The 13,203-nt window shown below is 44.1% G+C and overlaps 1 protein-coding gene across 1 annotated transcript in view; it reads right to left on the reverse strand.

The window, feature by feature from the left end:
- EPHB1 (EPH receptor B1) overlaps positions 1 to 13,203 on the reverse strand; it is a 400,881-nt gene that overhangs the window by 75,830 nt on the left and 311,848 nt on the right. Inside the window, exons 6-9 of the mRNA XM_016140353.2 lie at positions 11,990 to 12,114; positions 4,416 to 4,578; positions 1,908 to 2,016; positions 998 to 1,062 (exon numbers count right to left, since the gene is read on the reverse strand). Coding sequence (XP_015995839.1) covers positions 998 to 1,062; positions 1,908 to 2,016; positions 4,416 to 4,578; positions 11,990 to 12,114 — 462 coding nt within the window. The remainder of the gene's footprint in view (positions 1 to 997; positions 1,063 to 1,907; positions 2,017 to 4,415; positions 4,579 to 11,989; positions 12,115 to 13,203) is intronic.

A 13,203-nucleotide genomic window follows, 5' to 3' on the forward strand; every position in this document is an offset into this window, starting at 1 on the left:
AGTTTGGTTCATGGGAACTTTGGTCTTTGAGCCCATTTTCACTCCCAGAACTGCACACTGAAGGTATGCTTAGCGTGAGGTCTGTTTTCCATGCTCACTGCAGCATGAACAGGAAGAAAAGGGCTTACATTGCAACAGGGGGATTTAGGTGAGATGAGGCTTTCAGAAGAAGCCTGTGACAGAGCGTAGCGCAAAGTGCTGGGACAGATTTCTGAGGGCAACTGTGGAATTCAAAAGGAGCTATTTGGAAACAGAACATGTCTGCTGCAAGGATTAAGCACACCACTTTCTGGAGGCAGGAAGGTGCCCCACTGACCCTGTGGGACCTTTTCAGACCCTGCAATGTTGTAATTATACAGATAAAAGAATAAATTTGACATAAGGCTTTAGGTTGCACATTGGTGATGAGAAATTTTAGTTATAAAAATATATATCTTTTTTTTTTTTTTTTTAAGAGAAGAGTAGGATAATGAGTGAGACAAACTTTTAAGGTACTTTTTAAAAGAAAACACTGGGAGATATCCCAACACTTTGGCCTCTTGGGCTCTGCTATCTTTTTAATTCCCTACATTCATGTTCTCTGGCTTATCTGTGAATTTGGTTAACACATTCCCTAGAGGCTCAGTTGGATAAGATAAGGCAGAAGATGTTAATAGGGAACCCTCCATCTTTTCCCTCTGCGTCTGATTTCTGGATTCATTGGCTTGCTAAACCCAATCTTTCCCCTGCATTCCACATCCTATATGGGCTTATCATTGCAGAAGATAATCTGCTTGCCAGGCATACAATGAGTGCCCACAATGGGCAGACAGCAGATGGGACGGCAGCCTGTGCTCCCTGGGGACCTGTGAGGAGAGGCGGTGCTGAGGCGACGGAGGCTGCAATGTGGCCTGTGGTTGGGACCAGCCAGTCTGGCTGTAAGGAGCTCTCCAAGCACTCACCTTCTCCACTCAGTGGATCTCAGGCCCCAGGCAGTAGGTTTCTGCTTTCTACTCACCTCGGCCCGTGCTGTAATGCTGGAGCTTGTCGCTGTACACAGCCTCTTTGCTGTAAGCCCGTTTCCTGTGGACACAAGAAAGAGGCGATCTCTCAGCCTTTCTGAGTCAGGGACCTCTAAGCCTCCTGTCCTGATCGGGGCTCACCCAGGCCTCTCCTGGCATGGGGTGCCGCAACTCTCACTTTAGGTATAGCTCCTGTCATGGCAGATGTTCTAGCTTGAACACTACTGTGGGTGGCTGGGTCTGCTTTGGAGCCAAGGTTTTCCAAAGGCCAGGCAGGGCCATGGGTCCCCTTCGGAGCTTGTGGCAGGAGCTCTTGAGGATGCCAATTAGTGCTCTGGCTGCACTGCGGCACTGTTTGGGAGGGGCCAACCACAGGGCTTTGCACAGCAGAATCTGGGCTAACCACCAAAGGCAGCAGCAGCAGTATTAAAAATTTACCAGGCCTTCAGGGCCAGCTCTTCTGCAGAACTGGGAGTTCCACTTTTCCTTCCTGCTCCCCCCGCCACCCGCCTGCCTTGTCCCCTCTGCCGAGGCTCTCTAACCAGAGGACGGGCTGTGGCACAGGCTGTGATGCTCCAGTGGGTCAAAAGCAATTTTGTAATTGTCACTCCAAAAAACTCTCAGGTATGAGGGGGTCTAAAAAGTCTTAGCTAAAATGAAGCTTGAGGATGGGTGCTGTTTATTCACAGCCTTGTCCAGCTCTTAAGAGGAATTCATCCCAGGCACAGAGAAAATAATCTGGAGAATTCTCGACTGCCTATGGATTGAGATGGAGTGATGATCTGGAGTTTGACAGTGTGTCCGTGAATGGCCATGCCCTGTCCAGTCTGCATGACCTGGGAGGGATCCAAATGTGGGGCTTCAGGGTCCAAGGAGAGCAGGCATGGGTGGGAGTGGAGGACCTACCTGCTGCAGACGATGGAGATAGCCACCAAGGACACGACGAACACAACCCCGGCCGCCGCCGACCCAGCAATCAGGGGCAGCTGCTCCCTCAGCTCAGATTTGTAATCGTCTAGATGAGAAAGAGGCATTAGAACCCTTCCTCTATGCCCTTTACATACAGCTGGTACTCAACACACGATACCAAAGACATGCCCCAAATATTACATGGTTGATAATTAGACTAAAAGATTTTTCATCGTTTATCTAAAATTCAAATTTAACTGGCTGTCCTGTATTTTTTCCGGTAATCCCAATGATGGTAACTCTTGAACTGAGGTTCCCATGCCCTACATCAGACTCTCCAGAGGCCCGCTGTTAAACACGACTATTTCTGGGCCCCTCCTCAGATCTCCTGAGCCAGCACCTCTGGGTGAAGAGCTGGGCATGTGCATGTTTACCAAACACTCTAAGCGACTGTTATGTTCCCCAGTGTTTGAGAACCAGCCTTCAACTCCGTGAGTGGAGAAAGACACTTCCAAAGACAAGGATGTTGTCCACGATGCCCCGACTTTCTAGAAAGCAATTTTAAAGACCATAGGTAGATTTTCAGCTTCCCTCTGCTGAGAGCATTTGGTAACATGGATGTTTTTTAAAAATTAATTTGGGGGGAAAAATGCAAGGAACCACGGTGAGAAGTCCATAACAGTGTCTTTATATATTAAAAACTTCATAAAGCAATGTGACCTTCCCACAGGTTCTCCAGCCCCATTGACCCATCATCAATCAACCTTCAGACTCATCTTTGTGCTGCTATCAGGGCCCAAAGCCTCACTGAGCGTCAGCAAGCGTAATTACTACCGATGTGTGAGCCTCTGTCTTTAAGATTAATATTCCCGAATTTGGCCATTTACCAGAACTCTCTTACATCTAGCCCCTCTTGGGTTTACAAAACTTAACTGCCAATGTAAAAGGAATAGCCTTCTTGGGAGAAATTTGTTACATCTTGATTTGTCTAGCAGAATTGCCAAGAGACCAGTGCTCAGATCATTTTGAGTTTTGGGCTTTTAATCCTGTGTACCTCCTGATGCCAAAGTGCCCATAAATCTAGGTGGTAAGTGAGGTGCAAAAGGGGGACAGAGTCCTTAAGGAAAAGAAGACAGCCTGTGTTCTTTTCGTACCAGCAGCATTATTAATCTGAATAAACTGGCTCACCTTTCTACCCCGTCTTACCATCCTCAAAATATGACCGAAAATTTGCCTAAAATAAACTCGAAACAGGTGGCAAACTCCAATCCTACAGGATCCAGGCAGCTGGCACTGAAGAATCCAGGAACAAATCCCTGGGAAGTGGCAGGCACCCCGTGGGGCAGTAATGCCTCGCCCGGGAATGTCCACCAGCACTGTCTCCTCTTAAAATTGCTCCCAAGAATGAATATTATATGCAGTCATTTGAGTTTTAAACATTTCTGATGAATTTTTAAATTGGTAAAAAAAAAAATATGTATATAATGTTTCAATATAAAACCTCAAGCTCTGTCAAGTGCCTAGTCGGAGAGTGCTGGCCTGAGATGAAATGTTCTATAAAGGCGGGCTGCTTCCTATATAGTGTAAGGAAAAATTAAAAGCTTTCAATCTGGGAGGTTAGGAATAGATTGCTATTTGGAAACCTATCAATAAATAAGTCATAAATGAATAAATCAATCTAGATAGATATGTAGATTGTATATAGATAAATGAATACATGCCCTACAGTAAGCGGCTAGCTAAGGAAAAGAGTGAGTGAACATAGGCAGATGTACCAGGCTCAATGCTCAGGCTATAGGAAAATCTAATTTTCATAAGTATTAAAGGGGGCAGTCTCAGTGCAGTGAGAGAAATCGTTATAATAATAAGGACCTAATAAAACCCAAAGGTGGAAGTATTTTTGGTGATGGACTTTCTGGCCTTGGAGACAATTTGGAAAATAGTGGCCATTGCGTCTGGGGACAGCCGAGCAGGACCTACTGGGAATCAAATATGAAGATGCTGTGTGCGTGGGACTGCCACACCCCGAATTTCATCTATTTCCTTCCTGGAGACCTGGTCTCATGCAATGAGGCCATTAGCTCAACTTCCAGTGCCTGAGAACAGAGGAGTGAAGTGGGAGTGAGGCTGAAACAGTAGGCATCCGGGCCTCGATCTGGGGGCAGACGAGCACACCGACTCCGTGCACAATGTGTGGGTCTCACTGCTGTGCTGGGGCAGGACCACACACTGTAACCTCTCCACACATGGTACAGAGACCCTTCAAAGGCAAATCCACCCGGTGTTGGAAAGAAATGTGCCAAACTTTAAGTAGATGCCCTGCCTGGTGAATCAAGCAAGTCTCCATACACAGCCCTATTGGGAGGCAAACCCTTCCGAGGGAATTCCACTGGAATCCATTTGGAGGTTGGCGTCTTGGCTGCGAAAGCAGCTACTTTGGGGGCAGGGTTTATTTTCCTTCCTGGACTGTGCACCCTGTGCCCAGGTCACTGGCCTGATCCTTACCGTCTGTCAAAGTCTGGAAGCACATCTTGCCACTGAACTTGCCGTAGCCGGCCACAGTGCGGGCGCGCACCTGTACCACATAGACCATGCCCGGCCGCAGGCCGTCGATCCGTGCTGTGTTGGTCTGGCTCCTGGCCATGGAGGAGTTGAACTCATTGTGTTCCTGAAAAAGAGCAAGGGGAAGGGATCAGCAGCCCACTCCTGAGTGCTGCACCCCTAGCCTGCTCCACTCTAGAGCACCCAGGTTTCATCAGCTCTTGGTCCTGCAGATATGCCAGAAGTTGTCACCAGATCTAGGTCATCCTTCTGAATGGAGGCAGACGGACCTGGACTGAGGGGATGAAGAACTGGCTCTGGACTATGGAGTGGCTACCACCTGAGCAAGTGGCTGAGCTCTCAGGGCCTGGCTTGGGGGCTCATGATCATTTTCTACTCCTTTCCCCTCCAGGGTTCAGAGGTAGAAGAGCAAATCACATCTATCTTTCCTATCTAGTCCCTAACTCAGCAGAAGCTAACTGGATAGACTGAGCCACCTTGCGCCTGACCCCTTTATCTTGTTTTTGCTGAGATGTTTTCTTTTCTCTCCTCACTCAAGATCTCCCTGGCCGCTCCTCACAATGACCATTCTAGATCACTCTGTAAGTTCCCTCAAGTCCTTAAGCAAATGGCTGTGTATCCACTCTGTTGAATGTGGATGCCATTCTAGAGTATCTTCCATACCCACTTCTGCTTCGGTCTGTCTGTCTGAGTTCCCGTCTTCCGGTTCCTTCTCCCCCAGCTTCCAGGAAGGGCACGTCCCTTCTCTCTGGAGAGCAGGCCCTGTGTCCTCACCCCTCCTCCTATTTAGGAGTTAGCTCTTCCTCTTGTCTGTCCCTCTCTAGCACCTTCTGCCCTGTCCTCCATAGTTCCTGTTTTCTGCACAGATGTTGCTCCTGGTTTTCATCTTCTGGCTCCTCCATCCAGTGGGAGTGCCCTGAAACAGTTGCTTCCTTTCTTCGCTATTGATCTTACATAACATTGGGTTTGTGCCTGGACTTTTGTAGCCTTCCATCTTTTCTGCCACTCCCTTTCAACCAAAATCCAAACTTCTTTTCTAAAAAAAAAAAAAAAAATCTCTGACCTTTCTTAAAATTATTATCGGATAAAATCAGAACTCCTAAATCTAAGTTTGTAGGCCCTTCATAATTTCAATCCCTCACATTCCCCTAAATCACCACCTTGCTGCCCGTACAAGGACCACATCCCTGGCCACTAGGCCTTTGCTTAGGCTGTTTTCTCAGTTTGAAATGCTTCTCTCCAAGGCTTCCCTGTTCTCTTCAGGTCCCTTAGGTTTAGACTCCTCAAGGCCTCCTCTACTAAGAAGGCTTTCCTCACCATTCCAGCCCATAGACTTTCCTCATCGCTATAATTATCATTATAATTCATTCTTAGCACCTTCAGATATACCAGCCCGCTCTCTAATTACTTCCACATGAACATTATAGAGACTGTGACTTAGCTCCGAGTATGCAGGAACAAGAGTTTAGAGTCTGGGCCTGTTCCTGTCTGCACCATGAATCTTAGAGTAAAAGGGGGAAATCAGTAAAGATGAAGAATTTGAGTCACTGGGAGGGAGGCATTCAAGTTCCATGTGCAGATCTGGGGTACTGTGACAAGTTTTAGGCACTAAGGTTCTAGAGATGTGGTGACAAATGAAGGGAAAGCTGGTAGCAAGAGGTCTATATGCCATATCCTCCATCCAACGACAGACAAAACTTGGGGAGGTGAGCCAGGACAAAAGAAGTACAGTACAATGATAAAAAAAAAAATTATCACTGTCTTAATATATGTTAAAGTTTACTTTGCAAAGGTGAAGGTTTGATGTGTGTTCATTCATTCATTTGGCCAGGCATTCACATTTATGACACACACTACCAAATACTGAGTGCTATACATGGGCTACAGGTACTAAGGCATGGTCTCTCTCCTTTGGGGACATGACATCTTGTGGGGTGGACCAGAAAATAAACAGATGATAACAACAGTGTCGACTGAGTGCCTTTGACAGAAGTCGGCTTAAGGGGCTGTGGAGGAACAGTAGAGGGTCTCTCAGCCCAAACTGAAAAGGAGGTTGGGTGGGGCTCAGAAAAAGGGTGATATGAGTTGTGTCCTAAAAGATAAGTGAGCCACGTGGATGAATGTGGGGAATAAGAACTGAATAGAATACTCCATGAGAACAGAATAAAACATACAAAGGCAAGGCCTAAAGGAGATTGGGAGCTTGCAAGTAACTGGGCATAGCTGGAGTGTGGGTAGCACAGGGGTAGTGATGAATGCTTCAGAAGCAGTTGTAAGGGACCATGGGTTAGAGGTCAGCTTGAACAGGCAGTTGAAAGTTGCAAAGAGGCTCTAATGGAGGGGATATTGGTGTTCGAAGAGACTTCCTGAGGAAGGACTACCCACCCATCATTTGATCTATTTAAAAAGCAGGTTGATTCTCCTCCACTACTACCACCAATCAGGGATCTAGCAGAAAGAAGGCTGTGCACATAGAAGGGATATCATACAGATCTTTGGTTGTTACTTGAAGCACTGGATATCTAGAATCTGAAACTGCGAAAATCACATCACCTTGCAAGTCAGGACAAAATGCCATTGCTACCCAATCCTGGGGTCCGCCCAGATTCTCTGGTTTTCCTGGAATCTGTGGAAGTACTCACTGCTTGAAATAAGTGAAGTATTAACTGGGCAATTCTTTTACTTTAAAATATTCCTTTTTGTGTATTGGCATTTGGAATTTAAGGACAAAACATTAACTCATAATTATTTTAGAGTCCAAACATTCATGAAGTTCAGTGATTAAAATTAGTTATCAGTCGTTGTTCCCTTCGAATTCATTAATTAACTCCAGGCAAATGAGTGAGAGCAAAGAGGAAGGTTGTTTTTAATTTTGGTCACTTATGACTGATTTTATAAGCATGTGAGAGATAGAGGCTGTGGCTGTTGGGGGCAGAGACCATGTCTCCCTTATTTCTTCATCTCCAACACGTAGCATAGGGCTGGCCCGCCTCGGTGCTCAACTGCTCAGTGCTAAATGAATAAATAAACTGCACACTTCAGACCAGTTATTTCAACCAATCGATTGAGCACAAGATATTGCCAAGATCTGAAAGAGTTTCTATGAGAAAATGATCCTAAAATTTGAAGAGTAGAAATTCCCAATGCCTAAACCAGCCCGTTCTAGCCTAGACAGTTATTATGAAGAGCAAGTAAACGTCTAAACGCTTCATCATTAAGACAGCCGAGAGCAGATGTGGATGCTCCTCCCACGGTTTGCCCACAAGCACTGACACCAGGAGTGAAAAGTGCTACAAGACAGTAAACAAGAGAGAATGATGAATGGAAATGTATTAAAATGGGGAAGGAGATGAACATGGGAGAGGCTCTGGGAGTGTCATCGGCTTGATGACATCTGAGCTCTCTATTAATGAGCTTTTGGAAGAGGTGAAAGCTTCATTGATTCCATTCACAGAACTGAAATTGAAAGGTGTCCCAAGCACAAACCAAGAGGGTGATGTGGGGCAGGAGACCCAGGAGGGCTTTTAGAGATTAGAAAACTACAGCCTATGGCTAGCTACCTGTCTCTGTAAATAAAGTTTTATTAGAACCCAGCTACACCCATCTATTGATATATGGCTTTCTGCTATACAGGCAGAGTGGAGTAGTTGGGATAGAGATTATGTGGCCCACGCGCGTAAAATATTTACTACTTGGTCCTTTACGAACAATTTTTGCTGACTCCTTGTTTAGAAGAAGTGGCATAGGATGCAAAAAATGGTGGATTTTGTTTCTTTGGACTGAATCCAGCACATCTATTGCGTTAAGTTTTACTTGTGCTTGCATCTTCTAAAGAACAGGATTCCATGACCTTGTGGAGCAGGTAGGCAAATCACTCTGGTTATAAGCATTTAGATTTAAAATTAAGATATAATCTCTTACTTTAGGGGCTACACTAATTTTGAGATCCTCAGCATCAATATAATTACATCCAGTCATATCCTGAGCTCAGAAATATATTGAAATATAATTTCAAAAGTCTATAGTTCTGGTTCTGTGACTTCCTAGCTGTGACCCGTGTGGTCATGGGTAGGTCATTTAACCTTTCTGTGACTTAGTTCCATCATCTATAAATTGGTTATACCTGGCTTTCAAGAAGCTTTTTTAAGGGTCAAAACTAATATATCTGAAAATCTGATACATAATGGGCACTCAATAAAGATGAATTATTATTATTGTGGTTATTATTTTAAAATACCCTCACAAGCTAATGTCTTTTCTTTAGTTATATTAAAAATGGTCAAGGCAATGTAACACATTTTATAGTTGAGCACTTTATAAATGGAGAGTTCTGTAGTAATATACCAAACAGTAACCAATGCTTTGGCAAAGAATCGTCTGTGTTCCCAAGGAAAGTGTTCTAGTCTCTGGAGTGGGGACAATAATGTGCTTCACTGAGGTGTGGAAGCTGCCTCAGGCATTGAGCTGCTGTACATGTGTGTCTGTTAATAATTAGTATAAATTACTGAGAAGTAGGAATGTGGCCTGAAATGGGAGAATAAGCTTCCTTTATAAAATCAGAAATGGAGATTAACTACAGTTTTTCAAGGGGAGAGATTTGCATGTAAAGGGACAGGCAATGAAGGAGCTTCGACATGAACTGGGAAATGAGGAGCCAATGGTCACAGGTGTCACTTCTGAGCCTGTCATTAAGTCCTTCATCCCTTTTCGCAGGGGTGACTGCCCTTTAGCAGGGCAGATGAGGAGGAGGGCAGGTAATCTCCCATGAATTCGGCCTCTTCCCAATACTGCTACTTGCTTCAGTGCAAAGAACCCAGGCTCTAGGCTCACTTTCTAGCTGTTTGACTATGGATGAGTATTTTTGTTTGTTTTATTTTTATACTTTTTTGTACATCAGTTTCTTTATCCATATCAATGATACTAATATTATCACTCTGAGTCATGAGGGAGAAAGAAGAAAATGTTTATAAAGCCCCTAGCACCCAATAGGGGCACACTAGGGAGAAATTATTACTTTCCTAAGATGAGCTACAAGTCTCAATTTCATGCTTGTGTGGGAAGTGGGGGCTGGGTGGGAACTTACTGGTGACTCTGACTTCACATTGTCTACTGGCCACACAGGATACTCTGTTGAACTGTTACGTCAACTTTGAAACGAGGTCATGTGATCAACTGGCCCAAAGAGATCAGTCCAAAAGATTTTGGAAAGTCAACATTTACTTTATTAACTGATAAAAAATGTGTGGCAAATAAGGGTTCCCAAATCAAAGCTGAATGGATATAATGGTTGCTTATGAATCCAGATGGTTTAAAGTACTCCCAATTCACTACATTTTTTAAATCAACTGACTACATAACCTAATAATCTCTACTTAATAGAATACTTCTGAATCTCACCTTGCTTACATATTTGGCTATAATGGCTGAGGACATACTTCTTCACAGACTAGATTGGTGATCCATCTAGCCTTCCATTTTCAGGGAGGTAAATTGCTATCATTTTAAAAATGTGAATACCATGACTTAGAGTGGTGAAATAATTTGACCACAGCTACATGGTTGGTTGGTTAGAGAGGGCTCTGGAAACTAAGATTCCTGCTTTATAATGCAGTCATGTCTCACTGTCCAACACTGCCTCCATGTTGGAGGGCTACAGTTCTCTATTTTTGATTCTTTTTAAATTTCCATTCTTCCATTGGATGATCTCACACTGGCTCAGCACTTCCATACCATCTACATACTGACAACTTCCAAATAAACATCTCCAGCCCAGTCTTCTCTCCTGAACTCCAGATGTGTATGTCTGGCTGCCCACTCCATACCTCTACTTGGCATCTTAGACATCGAGCTGAACTTCTGTCCCTTCCTTCACCCCAAACATGCTCTACCCCCAGCAATCCCCATCTCAGTCAGTGGTGGTTACATTCTTCCAGTGGGTCAGGCCAAAACCTCCCACATCCAAACTCCAAACTGTTGGAAGTCCTGTTAGCTCTGACCTCAGTTTATATATTTGGAAACTAACTTTTTCATCAGTTCTCTGCTTCAACTCCGACTCAAGCCGCCATCATTCTTGTCTTAGATGACTGTAATCTAGGCCTATTTTCAATAGAACAGTCTAAACGATCCTCTTAAAATGTAAGTTAGATCTTGTTTCACCTCTGCTTCTAGCCCTGCTATGGATCCCCATCTCACTCGGTGGGAAAACTCAAGTTCTTAAGGCCCAACATGATCGCCTCCCCGGATTACTTCCCTCCCCCCGCCCCATCTACTATTTCTTCAGTGCTCACATCACTCCAGTCATGCTTGTCTTTCTGCCTCTTGAAGCACTAGTCATGATCTTGCCTCAGGGCCTTTGCACAAGCTCTCTATCCCCCAGATATCTGCTTCATAACACCCTTCTCTCCTCCACGTGTTTTACTTACCTCCTCCAAGAGGCCTTCGATTTATTTCTGTAACCAACTCCTCCCCCAAACCCGATCCTTTTAATCCCATTTACTTTGCCCTGTTTTTTTTTTTTTCTTTTCCCCTTCACAAGACTCATTTTCTAACACACTATATGAGCTCCTTGGTTATTGTGTTCAGTGTTCATTGTCCATCTTATTTTATTGGAAAGTAAGCCCCTTGAGGGAAGGAATCTATGTTTTGATCACTAATATATTCAAAATAGCAGACACTCAATAAATACTTGCTGGAAAAAATAAATGAATGAATCTGGTGGTTTTACAAATAATATGTTGAGTCAGCATAGAAAACACTTTGTTTTCCTGGGATTTTGCCAATGTTACAGTTCACCATGGTGGGAGGAAGTCACTATTTCTCCCACAGATAGACCAGGGACCAACTCTGCAGGATATCATTTCCTTTTTCTTGACAACATATGTCCTGCTATGGCCCCCAACAGCAGCTGATAAAGAGTAGTCAAGGAAAATAATATATACATTTCTATTTCTATTCATTTCTATCTCATCCTTTTAAATTTCCATTGCAATATTTTTAACCTCCATGAATATGTTAGTGAAGTAGTACATGCATATAATTTATAAACAGACAATCTTATATTGGAGGTATATGCTCAAATACTTTGAAAAATACTAGTCTACAGAACCACAAACTCTTCAGAAAGTTCAAGGGATCCCTGGCAGTTTGTAGTAAACACATGACTAAGAGAGTGGAATTGGTCCTGCCCATACTAGCCCAGTGAGCTGTCCAGATAATGGAGTGATGTGTTGGAAGGTTCTCTCCTGAGTTGGCACAGTAAGTGCCTGGGTGTTGAAGGCTTTTTTCAAGGAAGACCTCTGGTCTCCATCATTAGGTCTCTACCACTCCCCCGGGGAGCCTCTGGTCTTTATCATCAGGTCTCCATCACTCCCCCAGGAAGCCTCTGGTCTCCATTGCCAGATTACTTCCTCTCTCGGGACTGCCTCCAGCTTGTCTCCTTTTGTGCCCTCAGCTGGCCACCACCCATGAAACAGTGGCTGGCTTTGGGTCTTGCAAACCCGAAGGCAGAGCAGGCTCACCTTCTCATAGTACCGGATCTCATAGTCCAGGATGATGCCATTGGGTTGCTCCGGCTGTGGCCATGACAAGGTGATGCTCCTCATGGTGGCACTGACCTGGTGCATGATGGGGACAGTGGAAGGGGCTGTGGAGAGAGGAAGAGACAGGGCAGATGAACAGATCCCTCAATTACATAAGAAGTGTCATCTTTCAGGATAAGTAGGGAGAGAAATGTCATTAGGTTTGAACCCTGCCTTTTTTTCTCATCAGCTGAGTTGGATCTGCAGAACTTCCAGTGGGTTTTGCAGAATGAATGGAGTTTGGATAACAAAGGAATAAAAGTTAATAACTTAGGACAGGAGAACATGTATAAGGATAGGGGCTAGAATGAACATGGTGTTTCCTGGATAAGGAAGAGAAAGGCTTGATCAAAACAAGAGACAATTGCAGGAATCATGGAAAAACAGTTTGGCCTGGGCAAAGTGGAGTCAATTAAGGAGGGCATGACAAGAAGGACAAGTCTAGGCTTCAGATAGTAGGACAAGAGGAGTAATGGAATGTTTTTGAGAAGAAGGTGTTGAAGGGATCTCAGTCTTGCAGTAAAGAGCTGGCCGATTGCAGAGAAGAGAACCTGGAGGCAAGGGACGATAGTGAGAGAGTAGAGCTGATCAGTGCAGAATTACTGTGCAATAGAAAGAGACATTCTAGTAAACACCTCTTTCTGAGACTGCAGTGGAAGATTTTGCTGCACTTCAAAAGAAAGAGTGAATACATCTCTCAGAAAGACATGAGCACAGACCAATGACAGAGTTCTTTCAGACTTCTGTCAGAGTTTTCCAAATGAGGACATTCAGAACAAAGCGCTCACAAATATAAATGAGAAAATGATACATAAACTAAACATTTAGAAACAGGATAATAATTCCAAAATCTGTGAAGTGATTCTGAAATCTCTGGAAATAATATTATTTATTTCTCAATTCAACATTTTTCACATGGTGTAAATAAGATGAAAACAGTATGAAAATAATTAATGAGGGTTGTCTTTCTGGAGGAAGAGGCGGGTAATGGATGAGGCTTCAGTCTGGGCTTGACTCAGGAGCTGTTCTGTTTAGTCCTGGCACTTCTCAAGTGATGAAGGTCATTTCTTCACATGAACTCCAATTTACAGGGTTTTTCTGGGGTCTGTGGCTGACTGACATTGACTATCTTCAATTTAAGTTAATGGATTCCC

The sequence above is a fragment of the Rousettus aegyptiacus genome, unplaced genomic scaffold (genome assembly GCF_014176215.1).
Source record: "Rousettus aegyptiacus isolate mRouAeg1 unplaced genomic scaffold, mRouAeg1.p scaffold_m13_p_4, whole genome shotgun sequence".
In the NCBI taxonomy this organism is placed as follows: domain Eukaryota; kingdom Metazoa; phylum Chordata; class Mammalia; order Chiroptera; family Pteropodidae; genus Rousettus; species Rousettus aegyptiacus.